This window comes from Teleopsis dalmanni, chromosome 1 (assembly GCF_002237135.1).
Source record: "Teleopsis dalmanni isolate 2A chromosome 1, ASM223713v2, whole genome shotgun sequence".
NCBI lineage: Eukaryota > Metazoa > Arthropoda > Insecta > Diptera > Diopsidae > Teleopsis > Teleopsis dalmanni.
Window position 1 is genome coordinate 19,928,363 of NC_051846.1, and position 20,306 is coordinate 19,948,668.

Below are 20,306 nucleotides of genomic sequence, written 5' to 3' on the forward strand. Positions count from 1 at the left end.
AGTTTTATAATAGATGCTTTTATTTTTATATATAAATTAACAAAACACAAAAATATACATATATATATAAAACATTAATTTAGAAACAGACTCTTTTATTACGCTTGCAATATCTTATACTATTTGTGCTATATGCTTCTATAATATTATTTGTACATATTTATTAAGCTTATTGTAATTGAAATAAAAACTGAATTCTTGAACTTGGTAAATTTTAAATCAAAATATAATTAGAGACATACAAGAGACCATCATTATCGATTATAATGTAGCACTGGAGGTTTATATTGCAACAATACTTAAATTGAAATTTAACATTAAATACTAACAGTAACTTCTATAAATTAATATATATTAAATATAATACTATATATTAAATTGTTGTAAAAAAACAGCAACTTTTGCATCAAATGATTTGAAATATTATTACTGTATATATTATTTAAAATTATAAAAGAAAATAATTTTTACAATTCAACATTAAAATTATTTCCTTTCCAATACACGTGTTAACTATTCGTTATAATAAAAACTTTTAGTGCTGCATTATAGCATATATCATTGAAAGGTTAAAAAAACTTTTTAACAAATTTCTTTATTATTGGCGATAGAGAAAAAAATTCGTATTTTAGATACTTACAGAAACGTTGTAATGTGGCTTGGAGATTTCAGTATAATTAGCTTAGCCCCTTGTATGTATCCACAATCAGTTGTAATGACACTACGCCCTGAGCGATATTTATATAGATGACTATATAATAATTATAATATTTTATTCATGTCTAAAGTTAATTTACTGTACGACTTTATTTTTTTAATAAGTATTTTTCTATCGTGAAGAGTTCAAGGGTTTAAAATCACCCTGCGATATTATCTTAAAAATATAGTTAATTTCTAATCGTAATTTTTTTTTTTTGGTCTATGAATGTATTTCTGTTTTTAAGTAGTTATAACTTTCGTAACTATTAACTCTCTTAACCCTCTATTAACCCTAAACATTCTTGGGAGAATGCTCCTTCAAAATCATAGAGCAGTATAAAAATGACCAACTCTGACTATTTTATGGAAAGTGTTTAACATCCAGCCAGGTGCTTTTTCTCTCACACTCCACATGCACTTAATAAATTCAGGTGGTAGATGGGCAATAACTGCTTCGTGAGTTTGCGAATTCAATTTAAATGCCATTCTCGTTAAATTATTTTTCAGTTTTTTTTTTACGGTGAGTCCTATATAATTTCATTTCCTTCCCCTCCATAAGCACCACCCACCATGTCTGTCCGTCAGTCGATATAGATTTGTGTTGACGATACCAATCTACATTGTGCAACATATTATTAAATAATAATAATTTAATAAAAATATTAAAAACAAAATAAACTCCTTACCTGTACCAACCATTCTATATATTTTTCTTGTCTTATGTTGAGCCTTTTCCGAATTAGTTCATCTGGGCACTTTTACTCTATGATGGCTGGGCCCATCTCACTGACTAATTTGAGTATTCCTCATAATCTTCATTATTATTCGATGATTGATCTAAAATCTGCGTACCGCCCCGTGCGGTTAGTGATTTCTCTGAGATTAGATAGTGCTAAGTAGGGCAGCCTGTCAATGTTTTTTATCATCAATGATTTTAATGTTAATTTTTTTCTTGCCAAAAATGACGCGTCTTTATGATGAAAAGAAACTAATTAAAAGTTAGACGGATTTGAATAGCAAAGAAAAGACAAGAACAAATATTTATAGTGACGCGCCTAATGAGGAAAAGAAACTATTTAAAAGTTAGACAAATTCGAATAGCAAAGAAAAGACAAGTGTTTTATTTTGTTCAACTTATTTTTGGTTTTTAAAAATAATTTACACACAAGTTTTTTTTTTGCCTGTAAAAAATAATAGTTATTTTTGAGTTTTTCGTTTTAAAGGCAAGAATAATAATTATTTTCACGTTTTAAAGTAAAAAGCAGTAAAAGGGAAATAATAATTATTTTTGAAAAATACTATATAATGGAAAATAAAATTATTTATTATTTTTTGAGTTTAATTTTAAAAGACGAATATATAGAAAGTATGCATTATATGAAGTATGAATGTTGTTGTAATAATACTTAAATTAGAATTTAGACAACTTTTTCTTGCTGCGTTTTTTTTTTGAAAATTCTTTAAATAAGTATAATTCTTGGACCCTGGCTGTTATATGTATTTGTATAAAACAACATGAAAATAAAATGTCATCATCTATTCGGACCCATCAACTGATCGAGCAGTTCGAGAACATTTTGTAGAATTTGAAGTGTTTGATTTAGAATTCTAAAGTTAATACATTTGAGCTGCTCGAGCATTTAATGTTTAAACTCTGTGAACTCTTAATATGAATCTATCGTCAATATATCTATTTATATTTTCAATTATAATTATATAATAAAATATTAGGAATGAAGATATACTCGTATATGCTAAAGATATATTACTTAGCTAACACTGGTTAACTTAGCAGACTGATTGTTATCAAAATGAAGCAAGAAATACAAAATAGTTATTTTTTAAGCTACTAACTATTTTCGCATATATATACATATATATGTATACATCTATATATTTATATATTAATAATTATAGTAAACTTTAAGATATGTAGAAAAGATCAGTATGATACATAATTTCCATTAAAGAAGGGAAGATATACTTATGTGTATATATAAAAAATATTGTAAAGAATTTGTTTAGTTCTATATATGATGATGTTGAGAAGAAAATTATAACGAATAAACCTGCAGGTAATTATGTGTCAATAAAATTGCTTAAATATTTTAATATATATGTATAAGTTATTTATTGAAATATATATTTATAAATTATAATAATTAAAGTAGAGCCTATTAAGTAGCGCTTAATGCAACATATAATGTTTAAATTGATTGTATTTTAAGCTTTAAGAAATTGTTGCTTAAACTCCTTTTGTTAGACTAAATCTTTTTGTGTATATTTACAAAAAAAAAAATATAATATAATTAATTTTAAGTCTAAATCTAAAAAAAAAAATTCATTTAAATTAAAATTGCACAAATAAAAATAAAAAGCAATTCTTAAATTCAATCACTTCCAAATTTTAAAAAATAAAATCAACTCAATCAAACGAAGCAATATATATATACGTTACTAAAACTATATACAATATATATTTATTTATATGTATATTTACATATACATATATATGTAATTACTAACGATATGTATATACAATTATATATAAAATTATTTAGGCTTCGGAGTGTATATATTTGAAGTGATTTATTTATGTTAAATTGTGTAAAAAAATTGTAAGCTGCAAGCAACTTAAAGCAAAACAAGTTATAAAAACATATAGAATGTATATATATATACTATATATATGTATATATATATATATATAATTAATTGAAACTAAGAGATATAAAAAATATTTATGCACTATTATTGTATTTATTAATATCGTTATTAAGAATAACTTAAATAAATGTATATACATGAAAAAGCAAACTTATAATTGTTTTTAATTTTTACCTCATATTAGAAAAAATGGTATATGTATAACAATAGAATGAATGCCTGGAGAACAGCGTTTTAAACTAAACCATGTTATTCTTATTTAAACTGTTTGAAATACTCTTTATCAAAAGATGATGTATAATAACAACGAATACAGATTATGGTAACCTGGATGATATGGTTTTGTGAAAGATTAATCTAAATACTAGGTACACACCCACGGTTTGGTACGGGTGACTAAGCCATAGATTCTACTTCTCATGGTCCTTTGTATTGTTTTGTTATATATTTCTTTCTTAGCACTTCTTCCGTTTCATATCTAAGATTAAGACTTATAGATTTTACTTCTCATGCTCCTTTGTCCCGTTTTGTTATATATTTTTTTCTTATCACTTCTTCCCTTTTATATCTTTATGTTCGATTACTTTATATAGAGTTAATATATCATTAGAATCATACATATCAGTTCAGCGATTGAAAATTTGCTTTTAACAATTCTTTCGTACGGCGGTAAGCCTAAATATTGAAGCTTTATAAAAACGTTAATAGTCTATGTTTTCCCTCTATATAAGGATTGTATGGAATAATTATCAAGAAGATCCAGAAAACTGTTTACAAGAAAACTCGATTAAAAAAAATTGAGTGTTGCTCATAAATTTTGACTCCAAATGAAAATGGTATAGCTTTATATAAAGAGTACGTATCATATATATAATGTAAATTGATTCAGCGGTTTAGAGAAAACTTCGAATTATTAACATTAACATCCCATTGAAAAAAGTACTACCAGTATCTTAATATATTTTCATTTTTCCGAGTAACTTTTCCAATTTTTCTCTCCGTAACAACCTGATCCGAACTATAACGAATATTATTTAAAGAAAGTAGCCAAATTGGTCTATCAATAAACAAGAAATAATCAATTTATTTATTATATAGATCTATAATGTAGAGATCCAATAGACTTTATAAACAGAGGTAATCGAAACTTCAACTGGAAACAAAAAAAGAAAGAGTAACTTCTATTGTCCATTTTCAGCAATGATACCGTTTATAGGTGCTAAAGAAGCTAGAAAGGATTTGAACTGAAGCCTAGGACGTGAAAGGTTGAGCGCACGGTCTTTGAGAACATACATTTATTAATACATAGTTACTTGTTTCTTAGTAAGTATGGTACACTAAAATGTTACTAGAAAAAAATAAAATAGGTTTATATTAAGTATCTTGTAACATCATCTATATCAAACGATTTTATATGAAATTAGGGAAGTTATTGTAAGTGGATAACGTCATCTAAGTCATCTCATTAAAACTTCAACGATATTCAGTCACTATTTTTAATTTTACAGAACTCGACTCAATTACTTTTAGTGACTATAATCTATTTGGATAACTAAAATTTATGCTAACAATCGATTAATGTCTTTTTATGGGAGGCATATAATCAAATCAAAAGTATATAGAGAAATAAATCCGTTCCTGACTATAGTAAGTTGATCAGACCCTACATAATAATTCGACATATTTTAAAAAGTAGTGAAAAGAATAATTTTTAAGTATAAAAGATATATTATGAAATATATAAACTATATTAACATAAAGAAGTAGTCTTGCCGATCTTAATGGCAGCCAAACGACAATTAAAGTCTGCCAGTCTCCCAACGTAAAATCAAAGCTAGCTAAAGAGTACAGAGTGGACATTGACAGACTAAATTAATTAGCTGATATCACTTTCAAATATTTTACCGGGTTCGATACACGTTGTAACCAGTTTTCGATGTCTTAAATTCTGTTAAGAGATGTACTTACCTCTAATATTTTTAGCTATTTTATAAGTGGACAATAGTTACGTGTCTTTGTGTGCAACTTCTCGGTCGACCAGTTTATGGGAACTCATTAATAGTGATCACATCTCTCTACTCCTTATAGAAGTAGAAACAAATTTACATGAATAGAAAAAAAATCAAGCATATCCTCTCTGACTACTTTGCTTTCAGTTTCAGAAAAATTAGGTTTTAAGTAAAGTACTTCATTGACAGTTTTTGGAACTGTTCATCGGTAAGGATAAAAAAACCCGATTAATAAATTTGAATAAAAAAAATCAATTAAATAAATTAATAAAAAAATGTTTGTAGTTCACAACTGTTTGAAACCTCTCTATTAAATGCAAAAACTTCTATTAAGTAAAATAGTAATGCCGTCATAACTAATGTTAAAAGTTAAAAATAAAAAAAAAAAATAAAAGTTGTAAGTTATGGTATAATACATAACATATTAATAATAATAATAATACCAAATAATAATTATTTGGTACAAATAAGTTCTTATACCCATAAGCAAAAAAAGTTATAGATTTCTAAATAATAATAGTTTATTTTTAACATTCAGTGGATAATAGATATTAAAAAATATTATTGCAATTATTTTAGTATATATATGTATTTATAAATTTTTCTACAAGCACACTCTCAAATATATATATATCTATATATATATGTATATGTATGTATATTTATATAAATATACAATTATTAATAGTCAATATAACAATTATTTATTAACTTAACTTTAACATTTAAATTAATAATTGCATTAAATATTAATAAATTTATAAATATAAAAAATAAAATTTGCAAAACAGTATATAATAAATCTGTAAATATTTATATACCATATATATTTAAAAATTTTAAAAGAAAAATTATAAATTTTTGTTAACTATAAAATCATTAATAAAATTTTTCCAACACGCATACAGTCAGCATATAATATATATATTGTACATAAATAGATTTATATAAGCATAAATTTAACTATTATATTACATTATAAATATAACATATACAATTTAGGATTATTCAGTTAATTTCTTACATACATACTATAGTATATTGTTCTGTCTAGATATAAGTTAATAATTCGATGTTAAACATTTTCGACGATTTTTACGCATTCTTTCAATGTTTTCTTTTATTGATGTTTCTATAAAAAAACAAGTTACAATTGTGGTAACAGATAAAACTGTTGTCATAAATTGATTAATTGAAATCTCCCAAGTGTCCAAGTCAACAAAATTGTTGTCATTTGTGCTAGTGCCAGCATTTCCAGAACTGTTAGAAGCGCATGCTAAGCGATATTGCTCTTCAAATGCCATAAATAGACGAGTAGTAGAAGCAGGTTCTGATGGTGTAGTCGGATTCCCATTCGTGTCAGGCTAAAAATTAAACTCAATTATTAAGCGAAATTTAAGTATGATCGAAAATTAATACTAACCTCATCGTTACTAATGTTGAGCTGTGTAAAGCTTTCCAAGCTTGATTCTTTTTTAATGGTATTGTTACCCATCTCCAATAAATTTTCATCTAAAATAACGACTTGGTATCAATTTCATTTTAATAGCGTATACGTATTACTTACAAGCTTTTCGCATATCAGCATCTTGCTCTCCTACTATTTCAACTAAACTTTGCCATAGAAACTGAAAATTGGCCTTTTTCATGTTTGGTATTTTACCATTTGGCGAATTGGAATCGGGTTGGTCGAATAAATAACCCAAGCTACCCAAACTTTTGGTATCCGTAGTCGAATCGGAACGTTCCATTTTTGTCGTATTCACTAAATCACTTATTTGTGAATAATTTGATATTGTTTCCACGTTAAGATGCGGTGGCGTTACTTTAGCTGCGCCTAAATCTGAAATATCTGAGAACGTATCAATCGATTCAAAACGTCCTTGTTGGCGGAGGCCATCAATTAAGAGCCCTGAGCTACTACTTGCGCCATTTTGTGATTTGGCAACATACTCCTCCTCGCTCGGTAGATCTACATAAAATGTAGATGTACGCGCATTCAATGCTGTTGATGAAGCATTTGAATTTGTCGACAGATTCGGTGTGCGTATCGGATCCACAAATGTACTACCACTGATACCAGCCAAATTGTGCAAATGCTGTGTGGCACTCGCTAAAGCGAAATCTTCATCAAAGTTTTTGTCAGAAGGTGAAGGTAGCGCTTCAATTGAATCCGTAGGATCATCACTATAAAATAGAATAAATTCAAATTTTTGTTTTGTTAAATCAGTTGAAAATTGTATACCAAAAGAAATCTTCTGCTTCGAAAGCTTCATCAGCATCATCTTTAGTCTTTGTAATCGGTTGACGTGTATGTTCAATCTCAACTTTTGATAATAATGGCGGTAAATGGAGTATGTAGAGTAATTTTAGCTTTTCTGTATATTTCGATGAGCAAACTAGACCTATTGAATTCAGGATCTGTGAAAAGCTTAGTAAACCAGTACTTTTTTTGTCTGTTAACTAAAAATAAAAAAGTTATTTACATGTTTTAATAACTAAAACTTTTATTAATAATTTTGTTTTTAAAACGTTCTAATTGGTCAATTGTACTCCAATACTTATTTACATCTATAGGGTACCTCGCAGGCTATGACTACAAAATATAGTCTAAATATTGTTGTGAATAACATTTTTTTTAAAAAAGTATATTATTTAACAATTGACCAATTAGCCCGTTTCAAAAATAAAATTACTAAGAAATATTATTTAAATTTCAAATTAATAAATTTGATGTCATTCTAACCCTAAAGAGTTTTTCAGCCAAGTCAATTGTAGCGTATGAACGCCATGGTGTTAGCTCATAAAATAATACCCTAAACGTTTCGAAATCTACATTGTAAGCTTCGGCACGACTGCAGTTATCCTCTGGAAAAGGACGTGGATGCATTGGCGAGGATAACAATATAGGAGATTCACTCGTTCCTTGCGTTTTTTGCTGATTAACTTTACGAAGAGCCATTTTTTCCTCACGTATAATTTCTAATAGCATATGCAATTCCTCTTTTTTGAAATACATGTTTTTTTCATGTGCTTTGACTACTGTGTTTTCATTATCGATATCGAATTGGCGTAGTGTCAGACGTCGATGCTTGTTACGTAGTTCTTCAATATTTTGTAATGATATCTTAGCACCAAATTTTGTATATGCCTCATGTATTAATGTTTGTACTGTCTGTGTGTGTTGACGTGCAGCTTTACGTTTCTCAGTTGGCGCAGGTAATTGATATTCAGGATTATAAATGCCTTCCAAGAATTTTGTCAATACGAGCATTGCTTCACCATCGTCGTTGCAATGTAGCAATTTATCACGATTCCATTCGAGAATTTGCAAAGCAATCTACAAGTATATAAAAAAAATATATGGTTATTCTTTGATTTTAATCATTAAGAAAAAGTTTTTAATTTACCACAAATATAATTTTGGCACCATCATAGAAGAAACAATCGATAATATGTAACGAGCTTTCATACGATATAACACTAATGAAAATAGTTAGAAACCATGAAAGTGAGATCATTTTTATAATGCCCATTTTATCCAGATGGACATGCAGTTCTGGTAAATGCGTTTCAACTAATTCATTGAGTACACCTTGATCAATCTGTAAGAAATAAACAAAGAAATTAACATTTATTACATATATTTTGAATTTGATTTTAACATACCTGAGCTCCTACTACTCTATCCTTATAGTAATCCTGTAACAGGTTCTCACACAAACTGGCTAACATCCAAAATGCGTTCTCTTCATCGCAATACAGTAGAAATACAGAGGAAACAATATTCATGGCTTGACAATAGCCAACTTGTGGATTACGCAGCGCATATGCTTGCAAAACACGTCGTAATGCACCTATACCATCAGAGTGCTGGAATGCGGGATGTTCAGGTAATGAACGATGCAGATCACGATCAATTTCATCATGTATGACTGAGTGCTTAATACATGCAGCCTACATATTATAAAATGATAAATTATTAATAGCAGTATTCAAAACAGCTTGCTATATGGTATATATAAATATTACTTTTTCTACTAGATCTTCATATAGACCTGGATTCATTTCTTTTTCATGTATGGCACCAGAAAATATTAACCAAATTTCCTCTCTTAATTTATCTGGTATGCCTTCCACTATAAGATTAATTACTTCTGTTGTGCGAAACATGGATATGCCACGCCCAAAATCACGAAAATGTGACTCCCAACGCGCCATCTATAAAATGGTAACACACATTAGTTTATATAGACATTATAATATTATATTAGACAAAAATTATTAGAAATAATTAAAAGAAAAATATAAATGTTATAAAAATAAATTATTATTTTTACAAATATTTTATACATATTTTATAGATAGCCTTATGATGAGGTAGCAATACCACAAACAGATTTTAATACACACTAACTCCAATCTATTCATTTGCTTAACTTTATCTCATATTCTTTTAATTCCGCCACCGCATGCCAATGTGCAATTTTTATTATCCTTTTATATGATTGCTTTTTAGATCGATGTGGACTACAACAACAATTTCAAGGAATTCTCATGCAGGTACCCAGAGAGGACATCGAGGATTTCCAAAACCGACTAAGTCCACGTCCCAGAACCACTTGTCGAGACGATGACTAATCACCGTTCAACATTCTCAAAAGGAACTATACCAATAGGTACGAGGTCTGAGGGCCACCACAACAATAATAATATAATATATACGTTATTAATTGGACTGTTTATTGAGATAATAATTTTTAAAAATTACTAAAATTATTTGAATGCTACCAATATTCATGCCTCAAGTAATTTTTTAAATACGAGAGTCTGAGCACATTAATTGATCTTGAAAAATATTAATAATCAATTTTAGTATTATGTTTTTAAAATAAAAAATATATAATATATGTTCGCCGTGTGGTGAACACATTTATTTAGTCTATGTTTCTGTCCTGCTAGGACAATTGTATTGGACATCAAGAAGTGATATAAAACAATTGGTTCCAAAAAAGACCAAGTCAACGTTTCGAGGCCACTCGTCAACCAAGTGCCGTCTATCACCTCCAAAAATACTACACAATCCCCGCGTGCTCTATCAACAACAACTAATAACTAAAACATAAAACTATTTTAATCAAGCTTTAAAAGAAACCCACATCTATGAAGGTTACTGCAAAAGGAAGGCGTGTGCAATTTTTAGATTATTTACTGGTACTGCGGTTACCAAGAACATCCTTACTAAACTAAATATCTAACCAAAATAAGACATATTGTTACCTTTTCATCTTGTATTTTCAGCATTTCAGCGCTGAATTCAGTTTTAAAAATTTTAATTAAAGCAGTTTGTTTGCCCCATGATATATCGTATTTGGGACGCTCCCGGTTAACAGGTCTGTAATAAAATTTTATAATGGATTAGAAATTGTTTTTGTCATATATTTATAACATATATAACATATACTTACAATTCAAGGCGTGATAGTAAATTTGATATTTTCAATATAAGCGTTTCACGGTCAACAATTTGAGCGAAGATAAATGGAAGAGTATCGGTTGTTATCACTATTTGATTATCAAACCGATGTGGTCCATCATCTTTTTTTTGGGCGGTCTATATATAAATGAATAAACAATTTATATTTATAATTTTAATATTTTATCACAAATTTACATATCAGTGCATTATTATATTTAAAAAAAGATCAATTATTAATGACAGTTAATGATTATTAAAATTTATTTTAGAAGATAAGCTTTTTGAAAGTGAAGTAAGTACAGTTATTGTTAACGTAGCAGTGAGAAAACCACTAGTGAACAAGTGCAGTTCACTTTTCCTGTTGAAGTTTTCCGCTTGCATGGAAAACGAAGCAAACAGGTTAACCAAAGAACAGTCTGTTTCGAAATTCATTGAGTAATCCATTCTCATTCCTAAATAATCCCCTCCCCACTAACACAACCAATACCTGTCCACACCATAACCTATGTTATGTTGTTGGTTGTTCTTGTCATATGAACTAAACAGTTTTTTAAAAGGCTGTCTTTTTTGAGACTCGTTACCGAATTCACTCTCACTTATAAGTAATCCCCTTCCCTCCCACACAACCAATAACCTATCCACATCCTAACCCATGTAGCCGTATTGTAATTTCTTTCATTTTATCTGCTTTATAAATCCCTGCGGCCTACAACAACAACGACAGCCAAAATAGAGACAACAATGCTCTTAACAGTTTTTTGTCCACTTCAAGTCGAATCTTGCCTTAATTGCAAAGCTACTCTGCATGACGTCATCCATTTAATTTCATGTATAGAAGCACACATACATTTCAACCCTATTTATGGCTCCGGTCCCTGAGGTGACAAGTTTTCCTTACACGAATTCAGTTTACTACTTATCACGTTCCTACTTATTTCAATATCTTTATTCATCGTTCGCACCTATTACGCTATGCTTATTCTTATCTAACACCACAAAAGTCTTCCCATCCCACATTATTGTACACTATCTACATCTTTTTTAACCTCGCGTTTTATATATAACATAGTAATGTAGGTATGTATGATATATAAGACATATTCACACATATTTCATAAATCCCACCCATCCCAATTCACCACTTCTCCCATATTCCTCCTCTCCCACCTTCAAAATCCTAACCCATAAAATCGTCTTGTAAATCCTTTCATGATATCTACTTTTTGGTCTCAGGGGGGTACAGCCACAACAAGTTTTAAGTCTCAACAATAACTTTTTGTATTAAAAATTCGTCTCACTAGTGTCTTTCTATGTTATCAGAAAAATTTTATATTTGATATTCTAGTTGGTTTTTAATATACCTTTATATTCTTCATGGGTATAACAAGACTGACTAAGTCTTTTACATCACTTCGGAAACAGAAGAAATTTGCCGACAAATATATATAACCACTAGCAAATCGTTTGGAATAATGTGTCCATAAATTAGCTGAAAAACAAGAAATAAAAATCACTCACCAAACTAAACATTTTGGATAGTTACAAATACCTTTAATCTGACCATCAATAATTTCCGATCCTGGTAAACGAAAATACATGCGATATTCTTCCGATTTTTGTCGTGCTGTTAGATCCCGAAGTAAGCCTGGTTTGTTGGACTTCTTACGGCCTAAACGTTGGAAATTTGTTGGTTCATGATCAACAATGGGACTGTCAGGATTCTATATATATATTATAAAATCAAGATATTACGACTTCGCAAAGTTTAAGTTAAAATGTGTTGATATAACATACTTTTATTATTTGTTGGATAGCCATCTTACTTAATTGCTCTAATAAATCGTATGCTTCTTTAGCACCAAATAAAAGTGTAAATTTATACTGAATTGCATTGTTTGTTTTTATATAAATTGTGCTGCCATATAATTTTATTTCTTGTAGTTCCGCAAAACGTATTACACGCTTCGTTTCCTGACCCAGCATATAAGAATAGAAGCAGATGTGATTTAATGATATATATAAATGACCCTGCCTTGGTATTTTATTAACATAGCTGAAAAGATAGCAGTAATTAGTTAAATTTTTATTTACTTTTATTTATTTATTTTCTTTTTAATAATTTAAGTCTTACGTGCAGGAATACGTGTTCACCAATTGCTCTTCCTCTGGCATGTTAAACAGTTGTCGAAATTTGGATACTGTAATCTTGAAGTTTGCCGATTCATACCCATCATCTTGATTATTTTGGGCGCACAGAGATTGTATTTTACAATTTGTAAAATTCGTGATATCCTCCTCACTTCCCATCTCATTCAAAACGCTAAACAAGTTTTCTGACAGCCATTCCCAATCTTGGTTGATTTCTTCGAAAGTGATTCCGACTGCAATTTCTGTTGTAAAAAAATTGATGAAGAAAATGATTACATTTTGATTGGAACAAAAAATATATATATGTAAATTTTATTATTTCTTAATTTAAATTTATTGAGAGATGTTAAGTACGTGATGATGTGACCACTTAATAGAAACTAAGTGATTGCTGAGTTTAAGCACATCATTCTTTGGTTCATCCTTGTTACGAACAGGTTGTTTTCGTAAGGAACTTCTGATATTTTTCGATATTAAATTATTTAGACTTCTCGAATACCGACTAATCTAGAGTTCTTGCTATAGCCTGCTGGGACCTGCTCATGTAGTCCGTTTGGGAGGTATCGAACGGCATTTGGTCATGGATAATGCGAGTGGCTCCGGCACATAGACTTGACTGTTCTTAATATAGGTTAGATAATATCTGCTTCTTAAATTCGGCGCATGTACAGAAAAAAAGGATATAGTTTTTTTGTAAACAATATTGTTGAGAATTTTAATTCTGGCCGTTTGCTCTTTAATAGCCCATAAACCAGTAATCACTGCCTTCAAAAATTCCTATAATTTTTGTTTCATAGCGGAAAACTTTTCTTAACATTGTAGTAAATCGATATGGTGGTCTACTAGTCGTATATGGTTCTGGCTAGATTTTCGGCTCTTTGATTGGCCTTCATATTCCACAGTCACAAGACTCAGATCAGAAAAATATTACGCTGTTCGCTTAGGGTTGTTAGGTCTTTTTTTTAGTTTATTCCATTAAGTAAAAAGTTGTCTTCTTGTCTTCTTTTGATAACTTGTCTGTTATCAAAACGTATAAGAAGTATTATATACAATATATATATATATATGATATATATATATGATATATATATGATATATGATATATATATGATATATGATATATATATGATATATGATATATATGATATACTTATATGATATGTGTATGATATTTATATGATATATATGATATATATATGATATATAATATATACAATACATATAAAATATATATATATACAAAATAATGCAAGCACAGCAATAAGTAAATCTTATTCTTATGCTTTGATTCTATAACCATAATAATAGTGGTATATTTGATTACTACTTATACGTGTTTTTTATTAAATACAATACATATATATAATACATATTATAATGATATATGTAAATACATTAAAAACAAATTGTGTAATATTTGTTTCTTTTTTATTTTAAAACGTTTCTTTCTTATTTTAAAACGTCATTGCTCTTATCAATGTGGACCAAAGTTGAAGAATCAGTACAAAATATAAGCAATATGATTACATTGTTGTTGCTGAACACATCTTATTCATAATAATATATATATGTATATAACAGTTGTTATATATATGATATGAAATTGGTATAAACATTCATTGAAATCTGTTTCTGAATGTAAAGCTCATTGCTTTCGATTAATTACACCGTCGTAAATAATTAATGAATGATTCATGTCAAGAACTAAACGTGCAAAAACACTGAAGCAAATTATGGAGAATATGGCACGCGATATCGATTTCAGTCAACAGTGAAATGCAATAAAAAAAGTAAATATACATATATTTAATCTGTGAAAATTTGTGCTTATCTTACCATAATAAATCTCTGAATTTGGCGTTAAATGTATGATGCGATAAGGTGATGGCTTGGTGTCGAAAACACTATCAAAGGTTCCAACAAGCAAAGAGCCAAACCCACGCGATTCTCCATGTCCCCGTCTTTTCTGCAGAACAAAGTACTTGGATTGTTTCTCTTCAGTCCTTTAAGTAAAAAAAATTACAAAAGTTGGTGAAAATATTTTTTTATATCAAAAATGATTCAATGTTTCTAGAATTAAGAGATAAGGTGCTACTTTTTCATTTTTTTTTTGCGACTGTTGTATTCCCATAACTTAGTGTAAAATTTTTAAAATTTAAATACAATAAAAGTACACATAAAAATTAATAAACAAAAATGATAATGAAAATACATTTGATGTGTTCGAATTGTTATCACAGCGATTTAGTTATTGGAGAGAAGTCGAAGTTTTACAAATTACGTGTAGTTCTACAATCATTAACTATCGATCGAAAAAATGCCGAAGTAATAATAACAATAATATATGATAATAATATATTAATATAATAGCATATGTTGGGATCATAATATATTATTATTATTGTTTTTAAGTTCCACTGTGATCTAAATGTCAATTATGTCCACTTAATGGTTTCAGAGTATTTTTCTGAGTCGAGTGGACAGACTGAAAAGTGGTTCTGATTTGACACCACAGTATCGATTGAATGAAATATCAATAGGACCGTATGTGTACAACTGTAAAGAGGGCAAAATCTAATACCACATTTTAAATTGAAGTAATCTAATGGAACTTTTGGTTATATCAAGGTTTATAGTTAGGGTATATACATATATTAGTTCCCGTAGATCCTATTCGTAACAAAAAGCCACTATAGATAGGGTATGCTTACTGGTTAAAAGTATCATTGCATTATTTTTTTATACAAATAAATGAAACACAGTAGGAACATACGATCTTAAATGTAATAAGCTTTAATAAGCTATTTTTGGCAATTCATTTATTAACTGAAAGTTGCTTTCAGTGATACCACGCTAATAACTATGTCTTTGATTTAGGTATCCATGTGGTCTATTGAAACTTAGTCATATTAAAAAGAAAGAATTATGATATCTTAGTTTGCAAAGGCGGATCTGCTCAAAAATAGACTGAGGGGTAGGTGCAGATATATATTCGCCATTCACAGATCTTAATTATTCTGTTCGACTATTCGTGTATGATCATGGTAGCACCGAAAGGAATGCAAAAGTAGACACTTTAGAGAGCTTTAACGTCTCCATAAATATCTCTCTTGAGGTATCGGTTCATGTTTCCCTGAAACTATTAACACATATATCTACTGTCTTCAAAGTGGAAATCACAACATATGCAATATGGAATTTACACATGCCACTTGAACCTTGCGTTGATACCATAAAGGGATTCATGTATTTTCCTTAATTATCTGGGAAAATCATATGGTTAAAATTTTAATTTTACTTAGTATATCATATCCAACTTTCAACTTAGAAATGTTTCAATGAATCAAGTCTTTGTTAGAAGAAAACCGGACAGTGACATAACACTTGTTTGATTCTTTAGTTTGTCATATGATTTTTTTGTGGTGATGAATTATTGAAAGATTATATCTCATTTAATTTCACAGGTTAGTGAATACAATTAATATTAAAATTAATTTTTACAATAATACAAATCGTGTTACTAATATGCTGTAAATATGCTCTATTACCCCTCTACACAAGTGCGATATTCTCTTCGTGACCAGGGTTGCATTTGTGAAAATAATGCTTTTCTCGTACAGCCAGCCGTTTCCTAGCTTAATTGAGATTATGATATAGCCATGTGTTGAACAGTTACTTATGACGCATAAATGAGTCTATTCCCCCATGATGTCGTCTTTCTGTTTTCCTGTCCCAATACACACACAAACTGGAGTCTAATCTGTCTTTGGACCAATAAGATTTTTCCGTCTTGATAGTGGCTGACTTTAATTTATATCCCAGGCCCATCTTCAATCCATTATTACTTCTAACTAATATCCTACCCTCTTACATTACCAATACCTGTCCACAGCCTCACACATGTCTTCGTCTTCGACTTTGTAATTCTTTTCATGTAATCCTGCTATAAATATTCTCACGGGCTACACAACAACAACTACTGTGGAACATAAAACATACAATTATTAAAGACATTAATATCAACCCAATAGTTGCCTGGGTTTTAAAATTTTTATCAATTAGTTCTGGTAATAACCGGTACCGGTTTAAGGTATTAAGTAACTATAATAAGAATATAACTTTATGTTAAATATTCTATGGTATATATTGATTATTTAACATAAGTTGAAAACATTATGTGTTTATTCAACTTATAAAATGATTAAGTATGCAGTACAATCAAAGGCAATGGATGCTATTCGTAGTCCCACAGTGCTTGTAAATAGAATATGTATTATACTCGTATGTCATTTCAAACAGATTTATTTTATTCTCTCGTACATAACATGTATACATTTATATATGTGTATATATAATTTAAGATAAAATTTTTTTATTTATACTTATTATAAATATCAGTATTATTTCTACATTAATTTGATATATTGAAAGCTGTTTTTTATATTCTAATTTATATTTGCAGACCATGTGTGAATCAGCGTGAAGATTGCGATTTAGTACGAGGCAATAATTCTTGATAATTTAATATTGCTTTAGATAATATATAGAGTTTCTTTGGTTCATTGAATCTTGTGTAAATTACATTTAAATGTATATTTTTAGACATTCCTTCAAACCTCTAAACAAATATATGAAATACAAATATGTACCAATTTTATATTCAAGAAACTTACCAAAATGCTGAAGGAATATATAGTTCTTTTGGTTTGATCCACATACTTTAAGTGTTTAATTTCATCGATTTTATTAAAAATATTCTTTAATTGAATTTAATTAATTTTTAGTGTTTTCTTGCAGTTTTTATGTAGAGAAATGCCTCTAGTGTGGGGTTTTTATCACTTTACGTCGCAGTTTTTTTGTTATTGTAAATTCTCATTTGCTTATGCACAATCATTTGTTTAAACTTTATTTTCTTTAACACAATAATAAATATTATAAAATTAAACTATAAAAATACTAATTTCACAAATTTTCTCGGTTTATCTGAACTCGCACTTCTACTGCACAGCTACATAACAAAGAAAATGCAGAGACTTGAAATCAGCAAGTTTATTTACATTTAAGGTGACCATATGGCATATAATTGCAAATGTTTAATGTGCGTAGCATGCGATATTACATATAGGAAAAAATTTTAAACAAAGTTAATACTAATTTTGAAAATATGTAATCTACATAAAATTATAGAACTAATGAGTGTTAACCATATGTACAGCTAAACATTATATTTAATATATTTATATATTAAGATATTTTTCTATAAATAAACACAATATAATTGTATAATGTTCCAAAAATAGTTGGTCGTGTGCGAGTTCTAGTAAATTGAGGTGAAATAAATTGAAATTTTCTAAAGATATTTTGCACTGTACTTATGTAAATATTTATTTATTGCACTTATTTATTATTTTTGTTTAAAAATGTTCAAATTTAATTATTTATTTATATAAGAGCTTATAAAATTTCCAAAAGGGTGACATCTAATGTACCTAATTTTTATCTAATTTACCCTACTCGAAATTCTGGTAAATACCAACATTCGCTGCCATACCGATATAATTTACTATTTCCCTCAATTTACTATTTTCCTTAATTTACCATCAATTTACTCAAACTTGCACATTGCCTTAATTCTAATTTTGAAATAATATAATCTATATAAAATTATATAACCAATGGGTGTTCACTATATGTACATCTAAATATTAAAATAATAACAAAATAATGTTATAATCCAAACATAATTAGTGCAAGATATTAAATTAAAAACGTGTGCATATAATTTTTTACATCAGCCGATAGGAAACAAGAAATACATTTTCATATTCTAATTCGTTTCAGCGCAAAATTAAGATTTGGTCGATTCCATTGGCAAAACCTGATTTACGCATGTGAAATAGCTTCTTTCTTTACATTTTACATAAATGTCACAATACTTCAAATGTTAAAAACATTTTATATTTTTTTAAATATTTTATTGTTAAGGGTTGCACTAGATATTTTTCGCCTCAGATAAGTTGATATATTTATAATGAGCTCACTTATATGAAATTATTTTTTATAGTAAATTTTTCTCATTAATAGCCTTAATGAGCAAATCTGGGTTTATATTCATTTGTATATAAAATTCATTTGCAATTCTAAAATAAAATCTTTTAATATATTTGTTATAAAATGTAACAATGCATTCCTTATGATAGTTTGATAAAAAATATATACTTAACCATTAATTTCTTAAATAACCATCATTATTAATAGTTCCTTTATGTCTAATAACAATGTAAATATTAGAATAGGTAATATGTAAGAATATGTCTTTTTTTGATGTACAATAAAAAAAGACGTTAGAGAAAGTCAAAATCCTTAAAAAAATTATAAGATATAACTCGTGCTTTTTTACCGCGACAAAAAATACATACAATAAGTTTTCACTTATAATTGTTAAACTATCATAAAATAATTACAAAATACTAGAAAAGATATGACAACAAAGGTATTACAAATAAATATATGCACAAATTTGTTCTAAATAACAAAGAAACAAATACTTTATGTTAAATTACTTCGAAAATTAAAGGTTTTACTAAAATTAAAATAGCACAAGTTTTTTTGAAAAGTGACAATATTCAAATTTATGGTTTTATACAGCAATACATTCGCAGCAATGCATAATACACATCAATTTATAGTTGGATTACTGTTATATAGCAGCCAAATTTATTTGTTGATAAGTCCTAACTATAATATGTCAAATTATTGGTACACTTCAGCAACTGTACTTTGTTTATCAAAGACTGTCGTTTAAGGGGCATGTTATGATTGCATTCACATCACGGCTATTGTCGTTGCTGTCAATGCAAAATGAAGTGAGCTGTCGTCATCAAATTATCGTTTTGCATTGAAAGCAACAAGAATAGCAGTGATGTGAACATGCCCCTAACATAAACCATATCGTGTGAATAGATCCGAAGAAATGTTAGTAAATGTAAGTATGAAAAATAGTTTTAATGGTCACCTTTAAATATTTTTTATTTATTACTAGTTTTCCAATTCTAATTACTGTTCGCTTTCATATGGTATTCTTTTGCTTCATTCTTCTTTGTTTTTGTTACGCGTTCCGTTTTGTTTGTGTTTTATTTCATTTTGAGTTTACTCTAAAACTGTTAGTGTAAACGAGAAAGCTCTATATATTTACCTGCACAGCTGATAATTTATTTAGTGCTGCCAGTAAGCTAATATTTTTTGTCGGTTTTAAAATTTTTTAAAACATGAAAAAAAATTGTCATTTATTTTTAAAATATGTA

The 20,306-nt window shown here is 28.4% G+C and overlaps 1 protein-coding gene across 1 annotated transcript; it reads right to left on the bottom strand.

The window, feature by feature from the left end:
- Positions 1–6,421: 6,421 nt before the first annotated feature.
- Positions 6,422–18,008, bottom strand: LOC119668224 (TBC1 domain family member 9). The gene is made up of 16 exons (XM_038077668.1): positions 17,676–18,008; positions 14,839–15,005; positions 12,986–13,244; positions 12,649–12,907; positions 12,404–12,575; positions 12,216–12,343; positions 10,844–10,989; positions 10,656–10,770; positions 9,408–9,596; positions 9,045–9,332; positions 8,786–8,980; positions 8,122–8,715; positions 7,621–7,838; positions 6,943–7,562; positions 6,799–6,887; positions 6,422–6,739 (listed from the first exon to the last, which is right to left on the bottom strand). The coding sequence occupies exons 1-16, from the start codon at positions 17,717–17,719 to the stop codon at positions 6,437–6,439; spliced, it is 3,786 nt and encodes a 1,261-aa protein (XP_037933596.1). The 5' UTR covers positions 17,720–18,008; the 3' UTR covers positions 6,422–6,436.
- Between the last annotated feature and the right edge of the window lie 2,298 nt (positions 18,009–20,306).

Excerpts from the sequence above, each read along its gene's own strand:
- LOC119668224 (XM_038077668.1), bottom strand. The coding sequence starts at position 17,719 with ATGTGGATCAAACCAAAAGAACTATATATTCCTTCAGCATTTTG. Across the intron at positions 8,716-8,785 it reads GTGCCAAAATTATATTTGTG|ATTGCTTTGCAAATTCTCGA; the intron begins GTAAATTAAAAA and ends ATATACTTGTAG. Across the intron at positions 6,888-6,942 it reads TGCTGATATGCGAAAAGCTT|ATGAAAATTTATTGGAGATG; the intron begins GTAAGTAATACG and ends TCGTTATTTTAG.